Source organism: Lontra canadensis, unplaced genomic scaffold (genome assembly GCF_010015895.1).
Source record: "Lontra canadensis isolate GAN:19392208 unplaced genomic scaffold, GSC_riverotter_1.0 scaffold61, whole genome shotgun sequence".
NCBI classification, from domain to species: Eukaryota; Metazoa; Chordata; class Mammalia; order Carnivora; family Mustelidae; genus Lontra; species Lontra canadensis.
This window is the reverse complement of record NW_022631055.1, coordinates 10,093,006-10,119,078: the sequence shown is the minus strand read 5'-3', so window position 1 is coordinate 10,119,078 and position 26,073 is coordinate 10,093,006. Positions and strand designations below refer to the sequence as shown.

The 26,073-nt window shown below is 53.1% G+C and overlaps 1 protein-coding gene across 3 annotated transcripts in view; it reads right to left on the bottom strand.

The window, feature by feature from the left end:
* FAM178B (family with sequence similarity 178 member B) overlaps positions 1-26,073 on the bottom strand; it is an 88,039-nt gene that overhangs the window by 19,979 nt on the left and 41,987 nt on the right. For 2 of the 3 annotated variants that reach the window (XM_032877906.1, XM_032877907.1), the window contains 5 exons: positions 24,852-24,957; positions 18,797-18,890; positions 18,329-18,505; positions 17,937-18,034; positions 3,690-3,777 (listed from right to left, as the gene is read on the bottom strand). In XM_032877906.1, the coding sequence (XP_032733797.1) occupies positions 3,690-3,777; positions 17,937-18,034; positions 18,329-18,505; positions 18,797-18,890; positions 24,852-24,957 (563 nt within the window). Of the gene's footprint in view, positions 1-3,689; positions 3,778-17,936; positions 18,035-18,328; positions 18,506-18,796; positions 18,891-24,851; positions 24,959-26,073 lie in introns of all 3 variants that reach the window. The other variant, XM_032877908.1, reaches the window with a different exon arrangement.

Genomic DNA, 26,073 nt, shown 5'->3' with positions numbered 1-26,073 from the left:
GGAGAGGGAGAAGCAGGGAGCCCTGGGGCTCAATCCCAGGACCCTGGGATCATGACCTGAGCCAAAGGCAGACGCTTAATGACTAAGCCACCCAGGCACCCCAAATAAATAAAATCTTTTTAAAAAATTCTATAAATTAGATTCTGTTTCTCTTATCAAAACCTTCCAGTGGCTCTCCACTTTGGCATGAACACAAAGCCGCTATCATGGCCTGGAGATGCTGGTGGATTGAGTCCCCACTTACTTGTCTGACCTCAACTTCTACTACTCCATCCTCAGTCTTCTGTTCCAGCCACAGAGGCTTCTGCTTTTCCTCCAACCTAAGAGAACTCTATCTGCCCCAGGGCCTTTGTACTTGCTATTCTACTGAGAAACCTGCCTGACTTTTTTAGTTCTGTGCACAAATGTCCCCATCTCCCAACATTCCCTCTCCTCTTTATCTGGCTTTATTTTGCTCCAGAGCCCTTATCATCATCTGGTATGGCAAACATTTACTTTTTTCTTGGCGCCTGTGTCTGTCCGTCTGCCCCTAGACTGAATTTCTCAAGGGAGGGACTAATTTCTGTTCAGGACTGTATCTTCAGTGCTCTGAGGAGGGTCTAGAGCACACTGGTGCATGAAGCTAAAACCCTGCTGTTTCTGGGATATTTCCAGGATTCCCAAGGACAACAGCAAGCAGCCTGACCCAAAGCTCTCCTGGAAAATGCGGGCCTTGTGGGGAGGAGCTTGCATCCTGACCACCTACAGAAGTCTCATTCCTTAAATTCTAGTTCTTTAGCTCTTGCTGCTAGGGCCTCTGACTGCAGCCCGAAGCAGAGAGCTAAGCCATCCAAGGATCAGGGACTCCTCCTGCCCGGCGGTGTCCTGAGAGGCCTCTGCCCAGGCACTCACCCCAGAACCTCTCCTAGACGAGTCAATTCTCAATCCCTGGGGTCCCCTTCATAGTCAATCAATTGATAAGGATTATCAAGTATTTACACATCAATGAAGGAAGTAGAAACCGCAGCCCTTGTCCTTCTAGCAGACACTTTGGAATAAAGCTCGAGGGACTAGCAGGGCACCTTCAGCAGGAAGTGGCCAGCATGGTCTGGGCTCACCACAGTGAGAGCGGAGGAAGGGGCTGAAGGAGCAGGGAAAGGACCCTGCAGTTGAATCCCAGCTCCACGGCTTTCCTGCCACATGACCCTGAGAAGTTTCCTAACAGCGCCTGCCTCAGTTTCCCCATCTGTGAAAAATGTCTGATGGTAACAGTCCTCACTGCTGGGGACTGCTAGGAGAGGTAAGCTCTGAGAACAGCCCCGGCACACAGCCCATGCTAGGCAGTGTTAGCTCCCACCATTTCGGTTGGGATGTGATACAGACAGGGAGGTCAGGGCACAGAGCTGTGTGCAGGGAGAGCAGGGCTGGCCCACAACGAGGACTGGGAAGAACAGGTGGCGTGGGCAGGGCAGGCCGCATAGAGAAGCTGGGAGAGGGGGCGTTGTGGGCTTTGACGTGGGTGGCTATTGGGGCCACAGTGGTGGCCCTCAGAAGGCGAATATCCATCTGACAGGCCAGACTGGAAAGGGGACTGCCTACAGCCCGGAGACCTGGGAGGTGCTGGCAGCAGCCCCAAGCCCGCAGTGGAGACGGGGGAAGCACACAGGGAGGGCCGCAGGCAGGCCCCGGCTGGTCCTTCCTCTCCCTGAGCCCCAGGAGGCTGGCGCAGCCATGCATGGCGCACACTGGCCCCCAGCAGACTCTCCTCTGGGCAACACAGGCACTGACTCAGCCTCCTAGACCTGGCTCAGGACACCTTCTCTGGAAGCCACTTCACTGCCCTCGGGCAGCGTTAGTCACTGCACCCTCAGCCCACCTTGCTCACACCCTGTCTTCGGAGGCCGGGTCCTGGATGCAGAGCCTGGCATGGAGCCGGGCACACAGGCGATGCTTAGCTGGGCTCTCCTGAATAGATGGGCGCAGTGGGCATGCGGGTGACTAGTATGGCTGGAGAGCCTTGGAGCTGGGCAGGGCTGGGCCCCAGAAGCTGGGGGCTCCCAGGCCCTGATGCTTGAGCCCCTCTCTGGTGGCCGCCAAACACTGTAGGGGGGCAGCCGCCCCCACCCTCCACCCGCAGCTGGCCCTGCCTTTCCTGATACCTACGCTCTGGCCTTTCCCCTCGCTCTGACCCCGTGCTCTGTTCTCCTTGGGGCTCACTGACCCCCAGCTGCCCTCCAGAGCCCTCTGGGACCAGGTGGTCTTGTCTGCCTGCTATGTCTCCCTCCCCCACCTCTCCCCAGGGGAGAGGGAACTTCCTCTCGCACACTCCAGGGGCTCAACCTCAGGCTCCTTCACTCCACAAGCACACCCAGAGTCCCTGTGTGTCAGGCACTGTGCTAGGTGCAGACGGGCAGTGGTGAATAGGAAGGATTTGGTCCCTGCACTCAAGGAGCTCCAGCCGGGGTGTGTGTGTGTGTGTGTGTGTGTGTGTACACAGACCCTGACCCAATAAATAAGAAAATGTCAGGAGGTAAACAATTTAATACAGGGTGATTTGCTGGGGACTTTGGCTTGGGTGGTTAGGAAAGGCCTCTGAGTGGAGGTGACATTTCAGTAGGAACGGGAATGACAAGAAGCTCCAGCCGGGCTAAGTCCTTCGAAAAAGTATTTACGGCAAAGAGGGCAGCTGGGGCAAAAGCCAGGCCAAGCCCACTAGGAAAAGCCAACACAACCAGTCAGCTCTCTGAGCTCCCGCTCTGCAATCCCAGCACTGCAGACTCAGCAATATTGTCTAGCCTGCCCCAGGATGTGCCAGAACAATCTCTCAGCGCTCTGGGCAAGGGGTGAGGTAGGCTTCCCGAGTATACTTCTACGAGCAGAGACACATAGCCCTCCACAGGGACTGCCTTGTCCCCCTTGTGCTGCTGAGTTGGAGGGATTGGTGGTACCCAGCAACTATTCTGGGATCCCAGGGAGCTTCTAGGGGGAGAGGGTGACAGCATGCTCAGCCTCCCCATCATCCATCCTTGGGCTGGCTGGGACCCACGCTGCACCCAGGGCCCCAAACTGCAGAGGCTGTGGTCAGAGCTTTCTGGAGAGAGAAAGAAGACAAAGCTCTACTTTTCTTGCTGCCCCAAGAATGCCTAACACTGGAAAAGGAGAGGCACTAGGAGTGAGTAATTTTAAGGGCATAGGGTTTGTTTTCACCTGCACTGTTTTTTTCCCCACCTATAAGAAGTAATATAAGCAGGGACGGGGAAGGAGAGAATGGGAATTAGCACTGAATGGGTATGGAGTTTTTACTTGGGAGGGTGAAAAAAAATATGGTGGTGTTGATGGCTACACAGCATTGTGAATGGACTCAGAGCCGCTGAATTGGACACTTCGAATGGTTGAACTTTGCACTTAAAATTGTCATGATGGTTAAAAAAAAACAGCAAAAAATGTTAAAACGGTAAATGTTCTATCATGCATATTTTACCACAACTAAAAAAGAAGCAAAAACAAGCAACACATGCTACCCCCTTACTGCTCTAGCCTCAGCGCCTAGCACACAGTAGGCATACAAATCAGTAATTGCTGAATGAGTAAAAAAAAATCACCCTCAACTTGGCTCTCTTGGCCTGAGGCTCCCAACCTTTGGGAAAAACCGCAAGAGCAGGCAGGCCTTGGCAGGAGCCCTCTGCTCATCCACAGGCTTCCAGACTCACCTGGGCCTTCTCTTGCCAGAGAGGAAGCGTCTCTTGCTGGTCCAGCATCTGGGCAATGACCAGGAGGCTGAGCTGGCTTCGAAGCTGCCTGTGAGGGAAGGAGCGAGAAGGATAAAGGGTGGGACCCTCTGCGAGTGAGTGGGCTGGAGGCGCACACGGGGGCCTCATGGGACAGGCGTGCTGTCTGGAGGACTTTGCCCTGTTCTTCTGGTTTATAGTATTTATCATGTATTTTAGAAGCAATAAAACACGACAGTAGAGTTGAAAAATAAGCAAAAGGGAAAAAAATTTAAAGTCACTGGTAATTGCAGAGGCTGGCTCAGCAGTGTTTTTCTTCTGAGTTGGTCTTTCTGAGTATCTATGCTTCTCTGAGGATACACAGAGATAAGGAACATTCAACTGCTTTTGCAAGATCTTGGCCTTTTCTGGCCTTTGCAGCATTAGAATCTTTCAGCCCACGTAGGGTAGTGGAAAGTGGGGCTAAACTTTTTTTTTTTTTTTTTTTTTTTTTTTCCCCCACCCGGCATCAACTTTCTTTTAGAGAAGCTGCTCAGCCAGGGTGGGCCCAGGAATCAGGCATGGCCCATCAGAGTCGGAGTGACTGCGCCACTTAGAGTGCCCTGGTTGTAATTATCAGCAGAGCGTGTGCCTGTCCAGCAGGGCCACTGATCTGACAGGAGGCAACCCTACACCTGCTGGTGACCATCCTGCCTACCTGTGGGAGAGCCTGGAGGATGAAGCAAATAGAGACTGAGGACAGGGACAGAGCTCTGACAATACCTAGAGCCTAGAGCCTGTGGTGCCTGAAGCCCCGAGAGCCTGGATGATGAAGCAAAAAGAGACTGAGGACAGGGAGAGAGCTCTGACAATACCTAGAGCCTAGAGCCTGTGGTGCCTGAAGCCCCCAGCCCCTGGACCATTCAGCAGGTCATTAGGCCATGTGGACCAATAAAGTGCTTTTAGCTTCAGTCAGTTTGGGCTGGGCTTCTGAGTCTAGCACTAGCTTTTTTTTTTTTTTTAAAGATTTTATTTATTTATTTATTTGACAGACAGAGATCACAAGTAGGCAGAAAGGCAGGCAGAGAGAGAGCGGGGTGGTGGGGGGAGCAGGCTCCCCGCTGAGCAGAGAGCCAGATGTGGGGCTCAATCCCAGGACCCTGGGATCATGACCTGAGCTGAAGGAAGGTGCCCCTAGCACTAGTCTTAACTGATTCACTCATGGGGCTAGTATCTCTTCTCTTTGGGACTCAAGACCTCTGATGGGGATTTCAAATGCTCATGTTCAGGGCTCTGATTTCCACAGGTCCTTGAGGACTAGAGTGAGCAGAAAGAGAAAAGAGGAGGGGGGGTGGAGACCAGAGGATGACACTGGGGTGGCAGTGATTGAGGAGGATGGGTGATGGGAAGAGAGGTTGAGGGCCCCTCCTTTGCCCACGCTCCATGCCATAGCTTGTCTCTACCAAGAAGGTCATGTCTCTCTTGCACCTCCATACACTGGTTCCCCAGGGACAGCAGACGTTAGCCCCTGGAATGGACCTTGATGTGGTCATAGTCCCTGGTTTCTGCATCAGAAATCAGAGCCACCATCATAAGAAGCAAAGAAGAGATCCCGAAGCCAGAGGAAACAGAAGGAACCTAAAGGAAGACACTTGGGCTGGAACCAGCTCCTCAGAGGGGAAATGCCCTCAGGTCACAGCACTGTTGGGACGATGCCCGCAGCCGCTCTCCCCCGTGTTCCTGGAATGACGGCACAAGGAACTGAAAGACTGGACATCAGGAACAGCCTGCTACAGGCAGCACTGGGAAATGCTAAACAAGTACTTTGGGGAGGCAAGATCCAGTCTGGCCACTTCCAGGCTTGGTGGTCCAGTCTCCACGGCAACTTCCCCAGAGAAGGGCCTGCTGCTGCCCAGGCCTCACATGACGGAGGGAACTGGGGTAGGAATGGGGAACTGGGGTTAGGAACTGGGGTAGGAAGGGCTCCTCGATGTCGCTGTGGGGCTGGACAGGCTAGTACCGCAACCAGAGGCCTTACTGATGTTCTCAGCACTTTGTCAAGAAAGTCAGAGGGATCAACAAAGCAACAGATGAAAAAGAGAAAAAAAAAAAGAGAGAAAAAAAGCACCAGCAGGCAGTACCACCATACATCACAAAGGAGAACATGAGAAAGGGGGCAATGCACTAGGGGTGGTGTGGGCCGCAGAGACGCTCACATCCAGCCGGTGGGAATTCGAACTATATATCCACTTCAAGAAACTGCTTGGCAAGATCAACAAAAGATGAACTTGTGCTCACCCCATGACCTAGCAATCCTCCTCCTCGGTATCTACGCATGCACGCGTGCGCGCGCACACACACACACACAAGACGGAAGTGCACTTTAAATACACCGTTAGAAGGCATATCCTGGTTGGGCGCTATCGATACAATTCAATCCCCCTCGTAATGACAGGGAGCTAAAATGACACCCAAAGTCCCAGATGATCTTCACAGTGTCACGCCAAAGAAGCCTGATTCAAAAGAATACGTGCGCACGATTCAATTCCTATAAAGTACAAAAACGGCCAAAGAGCAGCTGTTGGCAGCCTGGGTAGTGGTAATGGCTGGGGGGACCAGCAGGTTCTGCTCCTGTTGCCTTTCTTGCTCTAAGTGCTGGTTTCACACGTGTTCCCCCTGTGGCCATCCGCTGAGCCACGTGCCTATGATCTGGGTTCTGTGCTGCTTGTAGGCTGTAGTTCAATAAAACTATTACACAGTGAAGAAACTCAGGATTGCCAGATTTAGCCAGGAAACATATAGAATGCCCAGTTAAATGTGAATTTCTTATAGATAAACAAAGAGTCATTTTCTTACCATATGTCTGACCCCTCCCCACAACCCCGCAACCACACCCCATGCAATGTTTGTATTTTATCTGGCAACCCAGGGAGGGGCCAACCATCCCTGATCCATTCTTCATCAGGAAGACCTGACATTAACCAGCACGGGGCCTTCCAGGACCCTGTCTCCCTTTAGCCTTGAACCCTTTCTGCGGAGCACCTCAGCATCCCCACCTGACCTTCTGAGAGCTGCCGAGAGACAGCCTCCTTTAGCGGCATGGCATAGAAAACAGGAGTCCCTCATCATCCCCCACACCAGACCCCTGCAATCGCAGCCAGACCCTCGCCCCTCACGGGGAGCCCCACCTTCCCTTTTGTCCCTGAGCCCTGGCCACTCGGCACATGGGCACACCCCACATGGCTTCCATCTCATTGGCAGCCAGGACCTGCTCTCCAGCTGTTCCCCGGGAGCCCCAGCAGCAGCTGGCTCCAGAGCACAGTGGGAGGTAAACGGCCCCTCTGTGCTGTTGCTCCAAAGCTAACTTGTAGCCAGAGCCAGAAGTCCTGCATCTGGGCTTCATTAATCCGAAACCCAGGCCTGTGTGGGAGCTCTTTACCCTGCACAGGGTGGGGAGGGGCCAACCTGAGGGTGGGGGTGCTGGCAGGCCAGTGGAGCTGAGCTGGGGTGGTTCCAGAAGGGAAGAGGCAGGCTGGGTGGGTCGGGACAGGGCTGTAGTCCAGAAAAGAAGAAAAGCACCAGAAAAAGCACCGGGTGAATGGATGAAAAGGAACCCACATCTGAGGGTGGCATGCTCCCCCTCGCTGTCCCCGCCTGTCCACTGCCTTTCATTATGACAGCCCCCCCCCCATCTTTAAAACACAGGCTCTTGCGCTCTCAGTTTGCACTGGGACACAGGGACTGGGGACAGGACTGCTTTTTAATTTTGAAGGGGACCTTACTCTATGGAGGAGAAAAACGCAAAGACTCACCCCAAATAACACTCAAACTGTGCAGGGGGCAAGCAAAAGGGTCCTAAGGGCCCAGCCGAGGTTGGCCAGGGGCTCTTCCTCTCCTAGAAGCTGCCTGACCCCACCCAGCAAGGCCTCCCCGGAACTCAAACCAGACGGACAAAGGAGGATGCAGAAGGGACTGGAGCCATCCCAGCCACTGTCATATAAGGAAACGAACTCCAGCTCTGTAGGCTCACACCAGGCCAGGCCTCTGCTTTAGCCCTGCCACCCTCCCCACTTCTCCGCCCTCCCTCCCCCCATGGGCCTCTGTAAGATCAGGACACTGGATTAGCGCTCAGAGGAGCCTAAGGCACTGCGAAACCTGGAAATGACTTTTCCAAATCCACAGCAAAGCTGGGAAGTGGAACACAGGCCCTCTGCTTCCCAGCCTCCAGCCTTCCCTCTAGCTCCTGCAAGGGGCAGCCCAGCCAGGCGCTGGGCACCGCACGAGAACTCAGAGGAGGGCAAAGGCACTAACCAGTGTGGGCCGCTAGGGCTTTGGGACATCTACCGGTCAGCGTGGCCCCCTCTGGTGCCCCTTGCCTTCACTTGTTCAGAAGGGAACCAGGCCCTGCCAGAGCTGAACTACCCTAAAAGGCCATCAGGCATCTGGCCAAAGGCGTGAGCTGCCTTTTCCATGTCTCTAGGGCAGTTCAGGAAGCAACAACAGTGGCCTGTTCCGCTGTGGAAGGGCTGCCCAAAACCCTGCCTCAGGACATCTGCCCGAGTCCCTCGCTGCCTCTCAGGTGTCACGGCCCCCTATCATGACGCTGACTTCCACATCCCCCATGCCCCCAGTCCTTCACTTGGAGCCTACCCACATGTGAGCATATAGTGCCCAGGCAGGAAGAACCAGGGCCCCGGGCTCAGAGCTCAGAGCAGTCCCCTTGGGAGTCCGCCCTGTCATCCACACACATGTTGGGACCCTTTTAAGTGTGGGCATGCACAGTGCAGACAGGAAGACACATCCACAGATCCTTACAGGGGACCACCACATGGCAACGTGAAGGATCCGTCCACAGCAGCTCACTTCTCCGTGGATGAAGCCAAAAGTGTCGCCGCTGTGCCAAGGAACCCAGACACGACAGAGAACACTGCACACGGCCGCGCTTATGCCCGGGTTTAAAAAACAGGCAAAACGAAGCTACGGGATGGGAGTCAGGGACGGGGTTTTCATTGGAGAGAGAATGCCTGCGAAGGGCTCGAGGGAGTTTCTGGGGAGCAGGTGATAGTCTGCCCTAAGATACAGCAGTTACACAGACGGCCCCCTTCACGGAGAGCACTAAGTAGCCCCCTCTGATGCGTCCTTTCCTGCAAGTATATTATACAGATAAAGAGGTTACTGCTGTTCAGTAAATAAAGTTCGGACGGATGATTACAACCCAACGCCTATCCTCTTTACCATCCTACTTCCCTCTTTCTTTCTTTTCGTTATGATGAGGAAACCCGTAGTACCTCAGGCTTAGAACACATCTTCAAACTCACCCCATCTAGGGGGCGCCTGACTGGCTCAGTTGGTAGAGCATGTGACTCTTGATTTCAGGGTTGTAAGTCATGAGTTCAAGCCCCATGGTGGGGGTAGAGCTTACTTAAAAAAAAAAAAAAAAAAAAAGTCACGCCATCTCATGACCGCAGATTTATCCGTCTAATTTGTCCCGTCACATACCTGAGGGAGGTGGCCGCCATTTCCCACAACTATCTCTTCTCTATGTATGCGACACCCATACTTTTCTCTCATTCAGAATCTTTTTGCCACTGTGGGTTGGGTCCTCTGAAGGCCCTGGGGGCTGTCAACATTCTTGTCATTGAGGTGCTCCAAGCTGGCCCTGAGGCTCCTTTTCCTGGCTGCCCCCGCCATGTGACGCAGTTTGCGCACTGAGCCCAAAGTCTCTCTCACACGTCTTGCTGTCAAATCCCATTTCCCAGATCCTCTTGTTAGTTGTGCAGCTAGGTCTCTCGTTTCCTCTCAGACTGTCATTATGGTTTGTTGAGATCTTCTGGGATCTTCCGTTCTCTGTCAGCTGTATTCAGGTCATGTGTGAGTCTGACTATTGTTCCATTAATGGCCTCGGTGGAGACACTGGGTCTTCCCTGACCAACCTGTCAGTTAAGACAAGACTCTGGGTGCCTGCACTCTGCTGGCCAGCCGCACCTGACCACAAGGAGCCCAGCTACTTCAGCGTCAATCACTCAGCTCACACTTCTCACCTTGTCCTCAGGATTGGATGGTAGTCTGTAACAAGCGCCTTATAAAAACCCAGACAGCCCTCTCCAGAGTACTATGCTGGCTGGCCTGTCAAAACATAAACGAGGCTAGTCTGGTATGATTTATTCTTAGGAATCCTAGAAAGCAGAGCTTCCTTTGCTGTGTATGTGCTGGCAAACCAACCCTGGGGAATGAGGTGGGGGGCACCTCAAGCCCGCCATGCTCCTTCTGCACCCTCCCTCCCCACCTCTGGAGGTCTCCGTGAACTTGAGGGACCCTGTCTGCTCCTCTCCCAGGACTGACAGGGGACACCCTTGTACCACAGGGGACTTAAACACCCCCCCCCATTCAGCACAGCGGGAGGCCACCCCTGCTGTCTCCTCCTGCGTTGTCTTAGGCTTCAATTCCCTTTGATCAATAGTGGAGTCCTGATGAAAGATCATGCCCCTCGACAAAGAGAAGAGAAGCAAAATAGAAATTATGTAGTGTTGTTCTATCTTCATCAGGGTCAATATTTCACTGCCAGCCTTAAACAGCATTCCTTGCTTCATAAACAACTACGCGGAAGTCCCTCCTCTGGGCCTCCGTGTTCCCCACTGGCTCTAACACTGGTCTGTGCCGTTTGTCCATCTGCCTTGTTTCTGCGTCCTACTTTCCATCTTCTGCACAGATTTCAAAATCCGAGATCATGCTTGAACTCTGGCTGCAGTCCCCGTGACCTTCAGATACTTCCCCCTTTTGCCTTACTGGGTTCATCTGCACTTTGCATTCAAAGTGCGACCGCACCCCATCTCTGAGCCTGCCTGAGCCATTTTTCTGTTTGGAATTGGCTACTAAAAACCCAACTCTATACTCTTTGAGATCTGCTGTCTAGAAGCAATTGCTTCACGAGCACTTGCATGAGTCCCTCCTCAGTGCCGGGCTCCAAGGCCCCCAGGGAGCAAAGTCACAGCTCCTCCCTCAAGAAGCTCACAGCCCAAGGGGTGAGCCAAGGGTGCCGACAATCAGTGCCTGTATCAAGAGGTTTCTCAGGAGAGTTGCCTTGGTCTGAGCCTCGTCTTGAGGGTGAGGAAATCCAGGTAAAGAGGAGGAGAGGGATAAGGGAAGATGGAACTGATGCTGAGAGGCTCTGAGACAAATCCTGAGTTAGGGTGGCTGGAGCAGGGGAGCCTGCCAAGGACGCTGGGCAGGGAGATAAGGTAGGATTGGAAAAGAAGGCACAGAGGCCTAGTATGCCACTGTTTGAATTTCACCCTGAGGACCAAAGCCTGAGGGATTTTAATAGAGCAAAAGAATGACTTGGCCAGCTGTGCATCTGAAGGAGGTGATACTGCTGGACACTGCAGGCATGGGTCAGATGGAGGACAGCCTGGAGGAGGTGGCAGTCCAGAGGGCACTGTGTTAAGAGCTGGAACTGTGGGAGGGTGATGGGAGACGTGGCTATTGTTGGGGAGGAGGAGTTGGAGGGGGACAGGAGGTGACCCCAGTCTCCCAGGCTTCAGGCAGTAGGCAGGTGCTGATACCTGGAGATACCAGGAGAAGGTGGCCCTCCTTGGAAAGTAGTGACTTCTATTCTGCACATGCTAAACCAGAAATACTTGTCTATGCAGATCTGGCGCTTAGCAGAAAAATCTGGCCAAAGGTATTGACTTGGGAGCCCCTGGCATGTGCTTGGAGCTGCAGCCATGGATGAGGAAGAGATAGTGTCTCCCAGGTTGAGTTCCCCAGGAGGTGTATTCTGAAGCAGAGGGGAGCATGCTAGGAGAAGGGAGACAGGTGTTTTTGGGATGACCTCCTATAGGGAAGAAGGAAGTAGGTATGTGCCAAAGGGAAAAGCCCGGCTGAAACGCAGTCACAGCAAAGCGCTTGGCTGACCCCGCAAGGACCTCTGGGGCTGGCAAAGTCCTTCAGAGACATCCCAGATCGAGGCAGAGGGGCAGGCCTTTCTGCCCCCAGCACTGGGCTGTTCCCAAGGAAGGCACCTAACGTCAGATAAGGGGATGGTGTTCAGCAAAGGGAATTCCTGGGGTAGGCTGGCAGGGTGACACTCCACAGCTGGGGAGGGGGCACCAGATCCTGAAGCGGGACCATATGGACAGAGCACCGCAGTGCCCAGCCTGGAAAGCTCCCCAGACTGCGCAGAGGGACCACAGGGGGGGGACTGAGGCAGAATTCCTGGGCAAACTGAGGCTTGAGGAGCTATGGAGAAAGGAACCGGGTGATGGCAACTGAGAAGGATGGGCCAAAGAAGGGGAGGGGAGTCGGGCGGGAGAATGATATTGTGTAGCCAAGGAAGAAAATGATAAGATTATTCCTGGGGAAAGTCCGTTAGGTCAGGGTTGATAAGGCAGTTTGGCTAGAGTGCCAGATGAGGTGCATCTGCTCTACTCCTAGCTCTTTAGGTCACTCCTACCACCCCTTACATGCACACCCACTCACAAAGGCGAGGCAGATCCTCTTCAGCCACAAAACCCTCACTCTCCTGGCTTCATCAGGACCCACGTTTTCTCTGTTGCCCTCTCAGCTCCAGCATGGCCTCTCGACCCCTAGACCTGATCTTCGTCTTGCCTCTTGTTCCTCTGGATTTTGAGACCTTCTAAAATATCGATGGTTTTTGGACCATGGCTGCCTCCTTCTAGAATGTTCTGGCCTTGCCCACCCCTAGAGCCCGAGATGTCTGTTTTCTCAGGTGAGAACTCTCTCCAACACTCTGAGCTCTGAAGAATCCACCATGTGTCCAGGGTGGGCAGGGTTCAGGGTGCCTGTTTTGGGTGAATGGAGTAAAGGGAGACCAGGGGAAGGGAAGCTTAGAGGGGCAGGAGGGGCTGGAGGAGGGGGTCAGCAGCAGAACTGCTATCCTAAGGTAGGAGACACACGAGTGCACGTATTTGCTGAGGAAGAGACACCAGTGACTAAAAAGTGAAAGGGATAGGAATAAGGGGCGTCTGCAGAAGGTTTGGAAGGGGCAGGACTGCTGGGGTCCTGAGTATGGGAGGTGGGGCCGGGAGAAAAGCAAGGAGGTGAGTTGTGGGTCCACTCGGTGTGTGGGTGGCTGGCACTCAGACAGTAGAGAAAGAAGGGGCAGAGCGGTTTGCTGGGGTAGAGATTTCAGCAGCAGGAAACAGGGTGACATCTGGAATCTGCTGAGGGCCACAAGGAGGCTGGCCAGCCATTCAGAGTGGGTCCTGGTCAGCCAGAAGGGATCAGGGGCCCACATAGGGACAGGCCACGTGTGGTGGCACATAGCAAGGGAACTGTGGTGGAACAAGGAGCCAGGACATGAAGGCAGCAGAGGGCAGATGGACTGGGAGACAATGAACTGGTTTAGGGCCTGCACCGAGCTGAGCGTTGGGGGCATGACTCCCCGCTAAGGTGTAGCCCTTGGCCCCGCCCAGAGAGGAGTGAGCAGCCCCACTCCAGCAGCTTGGAACACAAAGGAAAACAAGGGAGACTTGGGGAACACTATGGGGTGCCTGCACATTCCATGGCCCTTATTCCCAGGGTGCAAAGACCCGAAGCCTCTGAAGTCCACCTTCTCCCCTGGGCTCTCGCACTTGGACATGGGGAGTCAGCTGCTCCTTGCTGGCCAGAATCTGGCTGATCCGGCAGCCTGCTCAAGCTGGTTTCATCTTCCCCTCTACTTTGGAGGCCACAGTTTAAACAGCATCCCTGGGATATTTAATAAACATTCGCGGGTGGTGAAGGAGGCGGGTCCTAGAGCCTGTGCACATCAGCTTTTGGTGGAGTGAGAGCCCTCAGACTCTGTCCTCCCCCTAAAGGGGCTCCTGGGAGTGGCTGCAGGGCTTCCCTCAGAACACACACTGGAGACCCTGCACAGGGCTAGAAGGGCAAGCCCCCCCACCCCTCCCTGTCCCCCATCCCCCAGCTCCCTGGAGCTACCCCAGAGGGGCCAGAGTCCCCAGAGAGACTCTCTTCCAAGGGAAAGTCTTCCCATTGGCCCCATTTCAAACGGTCTGCTCTTGTATTTACTTTCATTTCTCTCGGTCGAGCTCAAGTGTGCCTTCAATTTACAGTGCCTCCCTGAAATCTCGGTCACCAAGGTCCGGGGGGTAGGGGGGGTGGGGGGGAGGTACCTCACACAAATGCTGGTGGAAGTTCTCGCTTTGTGCTTAACCAGTCAGTAGATGAAGAATGTGACAGAATGTACAACAGTACGCCCTCCTTCCTGGGGTCAGTCTGGGCACTGAGCCCAGTGGGGCAGCCACCAGCAAGGGCAGAACAGGCTGCCAGCAAGCTCCTCCAACATGGCCACCACAGGGAGCATGGGCTGGGGGAGTGGGGGTTGGCTGGCGAGAGACCACAGCGAGACTGTAAAAAAGAATTAGAAGCGCTTTCTGATCCCATTTGGAACGACTGCCAAAACATACCTTGAAGTGAGAAGAAGGGCAAGGAGAACAGGCACAAGAAGCCCGGAGGGGAAATGGAGGCAAGCTAGGTGTCTGGTAGGGGGAGGGGCACATTTCCAATAAGTATTCCTGGTGCGTTTTGAATTTTGTTCTATTTGAATTTTTTTTTTAAGATTTTATTTATTTATTTGACAGACAGAGATCACAAGTAGGCAGAGAGGCAGGCAGAGAGAGAGAAGGAAACAGGTTCCCTGCCTAGCAGAGAGCCTGATGCGGGGCTTGATCCTAGGACCCTGGGATTATGACCTGAGCTGAAGGCAGAGGCTTTAACTTTTATTAGTTAAAAGTTAAACTGAGCCACCCAGGCGCCCCTATTTGAATGTTTTATCTATTTAGAAAAGTAAGATAAAATTTCTAGACAGATAGAGAAATAAATAAATAATACCCATCCCTCTTTCTTAGCAAGGCGTGTGGCAGGAACTATCACCCTAGTTGATGTGTCTGTTTGAAAGTGAGGTGATGTGTCTGTGTGAAATTGAGACGTGTGGCAGGAATTATCACCCTAGTTGAAGTGACCGTTTGAAACTGACTAAGGGCCTCAGTCAGTTAAGCATCTGCCTTGGGCTCTGGTCATGATCTCAGGGTCCTGAGATCGGGCCCTGCCTCAGCCTCTCTGCTCAGCGGCGAGTCTGAATCTCCCTTTCCTTCTCCTTCTGTGATCTCTCTCACTCTCTTTCAGATAAATAAAATCGTAAAAAACAAACAAACAAAAAAACCAGTGAGACCAGAGTGTTCCATTATATTCACTCCTGGCATTTGAAGAACACTTAGTGGGGGTGCTGGAATTATAAAGACACCCTGGAAAAGAATGGATCCTTGAAATCTACCGGAATCAATTAACAGATGAACGACATCATAAATTTAGGATATGTTGAAGGGAGTCTTAAACCTGTTAGGAAAGGTGGATTATGAAGAGAGAGGGAAAAAAAAGGTTGGTGTTGACCTGCTGGCTCTTCAGAGGTGGAAAAAATAAAGTTACATCCTCATCTCTTATCTTCGAAGAATAGATTCCAGATGGGATTAAGAACTAAAAGCAACAAAGTTAAGGTAAGCACTGAAAGTGAACATAGTATTTTTGTGATCTTGGGATGGGGAAGGCTTTTCTTTTCAACACAGCTTCAGTGAGAATCAATTTTCTATACCATCCACATAACTTCTCTGTAAAGCTACATCTATTCTAAAATAAAACTTAGAAAAACCCAAAACCTCAGTTCAACGAAAGATATCACACACGAAGATTTAAAAAGGATGTGCAAAAAAAAGATATATAGACTTAGAAGAAAATACAGTGCTGAAACATATAGAATAAGCAACTACCAATACGTTAATAAGATTAATTGCCCCACAGAAAAATGGGCAAGAAGTATCAAGATATAATTTACAATAAGAGAAACACAAAAGGCCAATGAACATATAAAAAGATTCTCAACTTCACTGGGAGTCCGAGAAATAAAAATCAGAACCACAGGATATTTTTCACTTACCAGATTGACTAAAACTTAAAAACAAAACTGAGAATGCACAGTGGAGAAACAGACATTTTCATGTCCATTGGTGGTATTATTAATTAATACAGCTTTTGTTAGAGGCCAAATTTTAAATGTATATACCTTAGGATTGCAATTTCACTTCAAAGAGTTTATCCTATAGAAATATTTACATAGATGTACAAAGCTTGTACCCTGGTTGTATGTATACCTGGGAACACTACACAGCTATGAAAATTAATGAGGTTCATCATACACATACATATATGTATGTAGACATATGCATACATGTATATATAAATACATGAAAGCGAGACTGACGGGCGCCTGGCTGGCTCATTCGGTAGAACATGCAATTCTTAATCTCAGGGTGGTGAGTTCAAGCACCATGTTAGGCATGGAGCCTACTTTAAAAGAAAAAGAAAGGAAGAAAGGAAAGAAAGGAAGATAAGCAAGTATCAATAATGTGGCCTGTTGGGAGCAAATGGGAAATTGGGGTGGGACAACATGGGCCCTGGAGGTTTGGACTTGGCGTGGAGGTAAGGCAGAGACACGATAATCCCATATAACCATAGAGCAGACAGACTTCGAGGCGGGAGACAGAATGCCACTGCCAACATCCATCCAGGTGAGAGACGGGACATGAAAGCAGGAGCAAGTGGGACAGAGGTGGCTGAGACCCAGACAGGGATCTGTTTTCACTGAGCTAACATGGACAGGCCACCACAAACAGGATTTGGGATTTGGAAGTCAGAACGGACAGGATTTGGAATGAACAGGCATAATGGGGTGGGGATGGGAGAGACCTCTGAGCCTACAATTTCTTTTTTTTTTTTTAAGATTTTATTTATTTATTTGACAGAGATCACAAGTAGGCAGAGAGGCAGGCAGAGAGAGAGAGAGAGAGAGAGAGAGAGAGAAGGAAGCAGGCTCCCTGCCGGGCAGAGAACCCGATGAGGGACTCAATCCCAGAACCCCGGGATCATGACCTGAGCTGAAGGCAGAGGCTTTAACCCACTGAGCCACCCAGGCGCCCTGAGCCTACAATTTCTGACTCTGCGACACAGCGAACTAGCTGTTTGGGGCTGAGCAGGGAGCCTGGAGGCAGAGGTCAGCCTCTTCAGATCCTATGGCAAGACTTCCCACACGTCTGGGCTTAATGCAGATGGCGCCCACTGAGGCACTGCTTTAGTGTTCACACCTAAAGGCCTCAGACAGAGCTTCTGGAAGCCCAGTTCTTTCAAATAAAGAGCAACAACTCCCTTTCAGGAATGTGGAGAGGCCTCCTCTCTCTATTCACAAAGAGACTGAATTCTCCATCTCAGGACTGAAGCTCAGCATGACTGCACCCACTGGGTCCTGGGATATTGGTCTGAATGGAGTGCCCAGCCTGCTTCCAGAAGCTGCCTCTGGGGAGGGAAGTGCAGGGGAATGGCCCCCATGGATAGGGTTACCGAGGAGGAGGCTGTGAAGCCTGGGAGGCTGGGGGTCTTCCTGAAAGGCCCTAGGACGGGCCTGGTTGCAAGGGTGAGGAGGGCCATCATTCTAAATGAGAAGAGAGGAGAGATGAGGAATGGTCTGCTCTGGGAAGGGCAAGGAATTCCCTATGGCTGTGGCCTATAAAGCGGGGGAAGGAAGGAGGCGAGGGGAGACTGGGTGGAGCCAGGTCCAGTGAATGGGTCCCACCCTTCGGGGAGCAGAGCGCTGAGTTCATTCGTTTGAAAAGGATGGACAGAGTGCCAAGAGCACGTCAGGTACTTTTCTAGACGCTGGGGGATATGGCAGTGACTCCTCTAAGGAACCTGCTCTTCTGGAGGTAACATGGGGGAAAGGCACCAAAAACAAGGAACAGACAGTAAGATAAATTTCTGGCAGCAAGCCAGGCTGTGCAGAAGACAAAGCAGAATGATGAGAGTTTGGGAGAGGGCTGGGGGAGGACGGATTAGGGGACACAATGCAACTGAGGTCTGAGGGACAAGAAGGAACCCTCTACCAAGGGCTGGGAAGCAGCAGGCAGTGGGAAGGAAGAGGGGGGCGTAGCTGCAGTCAGAAGCTAATTGTATAAGGCAATTGTTTTGCTAATAAGACCATGTTAAGAAAATTAGGCTTTTTTCCTTTCGTAATGAACTCATTAGTGAGTTGTATTTTTAGTTCCTTCTCCTGGGTGTTAGAGATCAGGCAGGAGGGGGAGATTTGTTGGGACTGATGGGGAGGATTCTGGACCCCCACACCCCACCGTGTCCCAGGGGAAGGGATGAGCTTCAGAGGGAGGAGGCAGGGGTGGAGCAGCAACCCACCTGCTCCGAGAGGTCACATCCATGAAGAACTGCACGAGGGCCAGCAGGTTGTGGTGGTGATCTGACACCTTGCTCAGGGTACAGCACAGCGGCTGGAGCTGTGGGGATGGCAGGAAGCAAGGTGGGCTGCAGGAGAGCCCGCCTTCACCCTGATTTCCCCACCAGCCCTCTTAGGGTGGAAGCCAGAGACTAAGGGGTGAGGAGGGTGGCGGTCACAGAGGCCAGGGACTGGCGAGAATGTTCCCTGGCCTCCTGGTGACCTCCAAGCCTGCTATTCCCATGGAGTGCCCTTGAGGTGCGACTTCAGTCCCTAGTGACGAGGCCGTGGGCGGAGGCTCAGGACATTAAAGAGGAGGCTAGGGCTTGGGCTTTGGCTTGGGGGTTCATGGTACCTGCCCGGGCCACTCATGGATGTTCTCCAGGAGCAGAAGCAGAAGCTGCTGAAGATCAGTCTTGGGTAGCAGGCGGAGCCCCACATCTAGGCCAGCTCGGCACAGGAGCTCAATCAGGCCCAAGAGCTCCCCATCGGTGTAGGCCGTTGGCTGGGCTAGGGCACACAGCGCCAGGAACTGGAGTGGAGAGAGAGCTAGGACAGGGAGGGCCTCCTTGGGGGGCCCAGCAGGGCAGGAGGGGATGGAGCCCTGTGAGCCCCATGGCTGGGCTGTGCAGTGGCTGAGAAAAACAAGCAGCGAGGCCCAGAGTTAAGCACCCCATGGGGTACTTGGGTGGCAGGCCCGGTTGTGGGGACTGTGGGCTTTCGATAGTATCAGTCCTGGCACCCTCCATGTGCTCAGTGGTACTGACCGCATGCACCTGCCCAGCAGGTCTGGAAAGTGAACAGAAGTGCGTGTCTGACTAACCTTACAGATGTAGCTTAGGCTAAGGTCCAAGGCAGTCTCTGGGGGGCTGTCCTGCGGCTGACTCCAGCTCAGGTTGATGTCGTTTTTAAGCACTCTAAGGTAAGACAAAAACAAAAGGAAGGACACGAGAGGAAGTGGACGCAAGGGGAGAACTGAGGCAGGGAGGGGGGCGCCTGCTCAAGAGCAGGGAGCCTGTGGATGGCCCATGCAGCCAGGGGCACTCATGCCCTGTGTGCACGGGTCCTCTACTGCAGCATAACAAATCACCCCAACACACAGAGGCTTAAAAACAACAAATATTTATTATGTCATGCAGCTTCTGAGAGTCAGGAATCTGGGAGCGGCTTAGCTGGGAGGCCAGGGCTCAGGGTTTCTTGGGATGTTGCCTCCAAAATGTTGGGGGTGGGTCTGCTGTCATGTCAGGACGGAATGGGCTGGAGGAACTGCTTCCAAGCTCACTCATGTGCCTGCCAGCAGGCTTCCCGGTCCTTACACGGGAGTCAGGGTTGGGGGGGCTCTCCACAGGCTTCCTCAACTCCGCGGCCAGCTTCTGCCAAAGTGAGTGATCTGAGAGAGGGCAGAAAGAGAGACAGAAGCCGTAGCCTTTATAAGCTGGTCTTGGAGGGGACATCACCATCACTTCTGCTGATCTCTACGGTCTGCACAGGCCATCCAGACTCCGTGTGGGAGTGGGAGCCACACGGGGGAGGAATGCCAGAAGGTGGGGATCCCTGGGGGCCGGCTCCCAGCTACTGCCATTCCAGCCAGGCCTCTGCATCTGCTTCTCAGGAACTCAAAGACCAGCAGATCCTACTCCATTGCCCGAAAGAGTCTTCCTCAAGAAATTTCTTTGTTGGGCGTCTGGGTGGCTCAGTCGGTGAAGTGAGGGGCTGAAGTCAGTGAAGTGAAGGTGCCTTCGGCTCAGGTCATGATCCCAGGGTCCTGGGATTGAGCCCCACATCCGGCTCCCTGCTCAGCAGGGAGCCTGCTTCTGCCTCTGCCTGCTGTTCTCCCTACTTGTGCTGGCTTTCTGTCTCTCTCTCTCTCTCCTTCGCTCTCTCTGTGTCAAATAAATAAAATCTTTAAAAAAAAAAGAAAAAAGAAAAAAAGAATAGCCTCTGTCCATAGCGGTATAGTGACTCTTTGCATGTGCGGAAAAGTACGCCACATGGTAGCTTATGTGGGGGCTAGTTTCCAACGTCAGTCAGTAATATGGGGAAATTCGAAGTAGAAATGATCTTTGAGAACCCCTCCACAGGTCTCACACTAACATGCTGTCTAGCAACACGGCTAGTTTTGCCCAGTGCAAGACAAATCTGGTTGAGCTCAGAGGAAGTTAGAGCTTAGGGTCATAGGAAAACAACAACAACAACACCTCTTTAAAGACTAGAGTCACACTCAAGAGTGGCAAGGGCCTTCCGGTGGGAGGGCCATCAGGGATAGCAGAGCTGCACCACGCTTGCACAAACTTCCCAGACGTCCACTCGCTGGACAGAAGACAGTAGCATCCGTCTCACTAAATGATTCTCTCTCTGGTCCAGTGTACACTGCTGATTGTTGGACACTGTTGAGGTGAGCTTGCGACAAGGCTCTGTGTGTCGTCTCATCCACTTCTCCACTCTTACCAACTGGCTTGGAGCTCCCGAGAACAGCAGGCTCTCCGCAAATGAAGGTATGGAGTACAGCAACCCTGCTGACCAGGGCAGCCTTGACGGTAGCCACCTGACTGCTGACAAAGGGGCAGCCCTCTGTTCCAGCAGGCTCCAGGAAGAGTTTCTGGTCTTCTTTACTTGACACTGGTGCTGCTTCTCAGAGGGGAAGGAGGAGAAATCCAGCTCCAGGCACTAGGGGAATTGGTGACCATGCACGGAAGTCAGGGAGGGGGCAGCGGGTTAGGACTGGGCTCGGCCATTCTTCCAGAGTTCAGCCTTTATTAGGGCCAGGGAATGGGTGAGGCTGCGTGTGCACATCTGGGCACCTGCTGGGTCCGTGTCCATGCAGGAGGGGTGTTCTGGTCCGCCCCAGCCTGTGAGCAGGCGTGGGGGCCAGAAGCCCGAGTGGGAACACATTCAGACTTCCCCAAGGGTGGGGGCGGGCATAGAACTGACTGTGGCTCCGCTGAAGAGGAATGGGCTTTCCGACAGGCTGGCGCTGCCAGAGGCAGCAGGAGTGTGGAAAACGTGAGCTGGGGAGGGAAGTGTGTCTGTGGCAAGTGGAGAGGCCCGACAGACTCCCAATGCGTGCTCCAGCATTTCCAGCACCACCTCTCCTTGGGCACAGCAGGCAATGTCCCTTCCCTTTCCGAGGCTCTGAGGAACCACTTCACTGGACCAGCTGCATCTGTGACTGCTATTCTGGGATGTGGCATCCGCTGATGCCCAGGCCTCCATCTCCACACTCCGAGCGGGAGGCCCCAGAGCGCAGGCCTTCACAGCCTAGCCACCCCGTGCCCCTCCTGGACTTCGCAGGTTAAGAGCAAGGTGACGGTCCCACCACTGAACTCCATCGACAAAGCACTTTTTCTGTCCCAGCCCTGCCCCTCAGCCCCGACCTCCAGCTGGCTGGGTTCGGGCTCAGCCTGTGGCCAACACCCGGGAGCTGGAGGTTGGGTTATGATGACACTGTTCTACACTCACAAGTAATCTTAAGAGGGGCATGTCATTGACCTCTACCCCCGTTTCTAGATTTGTTTTCCCCAAGGGTTGAAAACCGTACTCAGTTACAGTCTGTAGGGTACACTGACATTCTCAGCAGGGGGATGGTAAGACAGGCGGATGATCACAGCACCTCTGTAACTGTGAGCCATCCTCAAGGCACCCAGGGGTCGGGGCCCCACCCTGCAGGCAATGCTCTCCCCTGGGCTTGTACTGCTGAACCAGACTGAACCCGTCCAGGCCCTACGAGCTGAGGTCAATGCAGTGAAGGCGAATCGACGCTGAGCTAATGGGAAGGGAAAGAAGTACGTTTTACCTGGGTCAGATTACAGCGTCCTGAGATGGCCACTGACCAGCCTCCCCCACACTGGATAGGATACCCTTTCAATGGATTAACTGTCATGGAGTTACCCCTTTGGCCTCTGCACCAGGCTGCCCTTTCAGAGAACGGAGTGGATGGAGGTTCCCAGCACCTGCCTATGGCAGTTTGGTGGGCCAGTCCTGTGTATCTGACTTGGACTTTCAGCTGGGCTTTTGTAAGCTGGGAGCAGCCTTGCAAGACCAGCTGTTGGTGACCAAGGGCCTTCCCCGCCTTCCAAGGTGAGACGGGGGCCCGTGATGGAGAGTGTCTGCGTAGCTGTGCGGCACAACCCCCTCAAGCTTTCGCCTCTGCTTCCTGGTCGGGTGTTCAGCTCTGGTCCCTCTTTTGCCATTTTGCCCCCAGAGACCCTCCTGATTCCTCCCTCCCCAGTCTCGTCACCGGGCAGAGGGCTACTGGGTTTGCAATGAGGTGGACATCGCACGGTCCAGCGGGAGAAAGACTGCATGGTTTGAAAGAAGACCCTGAAGCATTTGATGAGATGGTGATGGGTTTCAAGGAAATCTGAGATTAAGAACAAACGGTGAAAGAAAGACAGTCTTTCCCACAGACACTAAAAAGACAGCCCAGGTGTGGGGCCACGTGCAGTGATATCTCCACCCCTCATTTCCAACCTTGGCCAATGTGAGGGCTCTGTGGGTGCCCTGGAGGGGCCCCAGAGGACCTGTTCTTCAAGGAGCCCTAGATCAGGACATCCCTGGAAGTCTGCAGAGCAGTGGGTGACGTGGAGCCAGCTGGCATGGGATGAACTTGAGCTTGGTCAGGAACAGGATGAGGAAGACACTGGGGAGAAGGAAGCCTGCCCTGATGTTCCTCTTGTGGTCCATGTGTCTATGAAGGATTCCATTCCCCCGGTGGAGGAAATGCCAGAACCTTCCCAGATCTTCCTGAGCAGTTAGAAGAGCTCTCTTCCAACCCTATGACTTCCAGAGCCTCCCCAATTGCAGAGGCCAGCGAGCAGCCCGGGTAACCCACCAAGGCATCTCTGCTACCTCACATCTCGGAGAGGGCACCAGAAGGGTCTCCAGGATGTGTTTGCATTTCAAAAAGAGGCTGTGTTCAGGCAGAAAGACCTCCACAGGGCCACAATAAGCACGTCAGCCCTGAAGCCATCAGCCAGCTCCTCTGGGCCAGTTCTGAGGCCTCTCCGGGGAAACGGGGCCAACAACATGAGGCCCAAGGGAAGAGGAAGGGTGTCCAAACGGCACATCTGGTGATGTGACTGACCACGCAGCTCTGACGACACTCTGGGACCACGTGGGTTTGCCTTCCTTTCACACAGGGCAAACTGCCTGGTTGAGCTGGAAGTCTGCGTACCAGGCTTTGTGTTCCCAAGAATTTGAGGTGGCAGATTTACACAGCCATTGTTCTGATGCCCACCTGTGCCCCCCAACCCCCACCATGGCCTCCAGAGAGGATGGATTTGTCCCGGACGACACACAAGGAGCAGGAAGCCATGGAATCCTGGGGGAAGGGAGAAGGGCGGGGGAGAAAGTGGCGCTTTGCAGGGCGTGGAGTAAATTGGGTGGTTATAAGCCTCTGTCTGCAGTGGCACCTCCCACTTTCCAGGTGGACACCAAGTGCTCATCAGGACAGTTAGAAATAGCTCTTCCAAACCCCACAGGCTCCTCAGCCCCCCTCCCACCTGCACTTGTTTTTCTAAGTGTAATTCTTCCCCTGACTCCTTCTAGAAGGCGGTGTGATTGAAGCTCTGTGTTGGGGAAGAGGCAAGCGGCTTATTACACCAGATGTGGAGCTCTGAGGGAAGGGAGAGGGGCAGGAGCAAGGCAGGAGCGAGGCAGGCTGGCACATGCGTGGGGTATTTATAGCTGAGCAAGTGTGGTTTGGTCTGGTTTGGTTTGGCAGACAATTACTAAACACAGTCGTGGAACAGGTTCTTATGAAAGTGTTGGCCTTCCCTGTGCAGGAACACCCACCTGCCCGCCACAGCAAGGAAAAGGGTCCCTGCACCTCCTGGGGCCCAAAGATTTGTCACCAGAACAGGGGTGCTGGGCTCCCGTGTAACAGCCTGTCCAGGGCTCTAAACACCCTGTTAAATCTTCTCAAAGAATCATCAAGAGAGAGTTTGAATGTAATATAATTTGTAGAACAAGTTTACAATATGCAACACTTTTACAACCTAGACCTAATCACTGTCCACCTAACAATAGTCATTTACATATTGTATGGCTCTGTTCCTAGAGGGCAGGGACAATGGGCATGCAAATTAGTACCCACCCCCCAACCCAGCCCAGTGCACAAAGGGGGCACCCACAAAACAAAATGGGCCATTGTGGAAATTACATGCAAGATTGTGCCTTGCTGGCCATGAGTTGTTATTAGGTAATGGGCCAAAATTGAGGCTTGGAGGTAGACCAGAGAGATTGGGACATGTCCTGGAAGAGGAGGAGCGGGGAGGGCTCTGAGTCACTGAGGGGCAGGAACAGATGTCAGCCCAAGCAGCAGGACCCACTCGTGCCTCGTTCTTCTGTCTCCTGAAGCTGGGAGCAGGGTCAGTGACCGGAACGTTCGCCATTCATGGTGTGATGCCCATATCCACGGGTACTCGTGTGTGGTTGTTCTAGAATCCCTCAGATGGCTTCAGCATGGGGGCTAAGAGCCTGAGTTTGGGAAATTTTTTTTACTCCCCCCAAATGCACACCATTTCAGATACTAATCAGAGAGAATCTTCCATTTTTCTAACTCACAGTGCTTATGGAGTTGAGGATACAGACCACAAACAATAATGAGATGGATAGTTTTGTACAACGAATGGCCCGTTATGCTGTATTACCTTTCTAGAATAGGAAATACTTGAATATTTTTTAGCATGAATACACGTTGAGAAGAATGCATCTTTCTTGGCTAATGTTTCGTTTTGTTTTGTTTTACCATTTTGAAGGAGGTGTAACTGATAGGGAAAAACCTGTATGTATCTAAGGTGGACAAGTTGAGGGGCTGGAGGGGAGATACACAGTGTCGAAGGAATGGGAAAGGACAGCGAGGAAGGGGAAGTACTCACCTCTCACCGGGCTGACTGGGGTCCAGCGCAGGGCTGCAGGCTCCCAAGCTGTGGAATGTTTCCATGACCTCTTGCAGCGAGGGGCACCACCATCGCTTGTCTCCATCTGTCAGGCCAAGGAGTGCAGAGGGTCAGGGACAGCGGATGGATACAGCACACTACTCCCATGGGAGGGCAGGGTGTGACAGCCCCTGGACAGCTTAGCCCAAGAGGACCTGTTCCTGCCTTGTCGGGCACCGCAGGTGTTTTCTGGAGGAATCCAGCAACCAGGGGTTTTGAGACATGCGTTGGAGCTTTGGGAACCTGGTCGTTCATTCTCCTGTCTTTAAGCTCTGGCCACCTTGAAGTGCAAGGGCCCAGGGATGACGGTGCCCTGACCCGCTCCATCAGGCAGCCGTCGGGGTGCTGAGCTGCCCAGAGCGGAGCCCGATGAAGAGACCTAAACCACAGGCCTCAGAACTGCGCGACGCGGAAGACACAAGTCTCAGCAGCCCCGGGCCCTTCGCCACTAAGGGCTGAGGCCAGCTCTGGGCCTCCTGCTGACTCGGCGCTGTCCTTGCAGCAACAGCGGGGTGTTGCCAGGTCCAGGATTCCAGCCCAGGGCCCTCCCCACAGCCTAGGACGTGTCTCCGCAGCCAGCCTGAGCTCAAGGTAGCACTGTCTCTTGACTAGTCTGACAAAACATGACCGGTAATCTGACCTCACCAACAGTGAAGGAAAACCTTCCGGACTCGGGGCTTTCTTCTGTCAGACTACTTAAGGACATTTTTCAGAACCAGGAAACTAGAAAAACAAAAACCAGTGTGGAGGATCCTATTTCCCAAAGATGGCTGCAATCCCGTCTGCCTCCCACAGGCTCCTGACCTCTCCACACCCCACCGAAAGGCGGAGTCCACGTCTCCACACCAGTCCTTCCTCTACAGCATCTTACTGATTGATATACGGCCTGCCGCTCTTCTCTGTCTCCCCATTAGAATGTAAATTCCATGAGGGCAGGGCCCACTCTGCACGCAGAGTGCCTGGAGGGTGGGGAGGGAAACTGAAGACCAGAGGGCGATGTCAGGGATGTTGAAGGATGTCGACTTTGACAGATGAGGCGGAATCAAGAGCTTGGAAATGGGGCGAAATAGGCTGTTAGCAGCAGGTGGTTGGCCCTAACCATTCTGGGGGTAAGAGTTCCCTCTGAAAGACACACTTCAGTGGGTCCTCCCGTGTGCTGGAA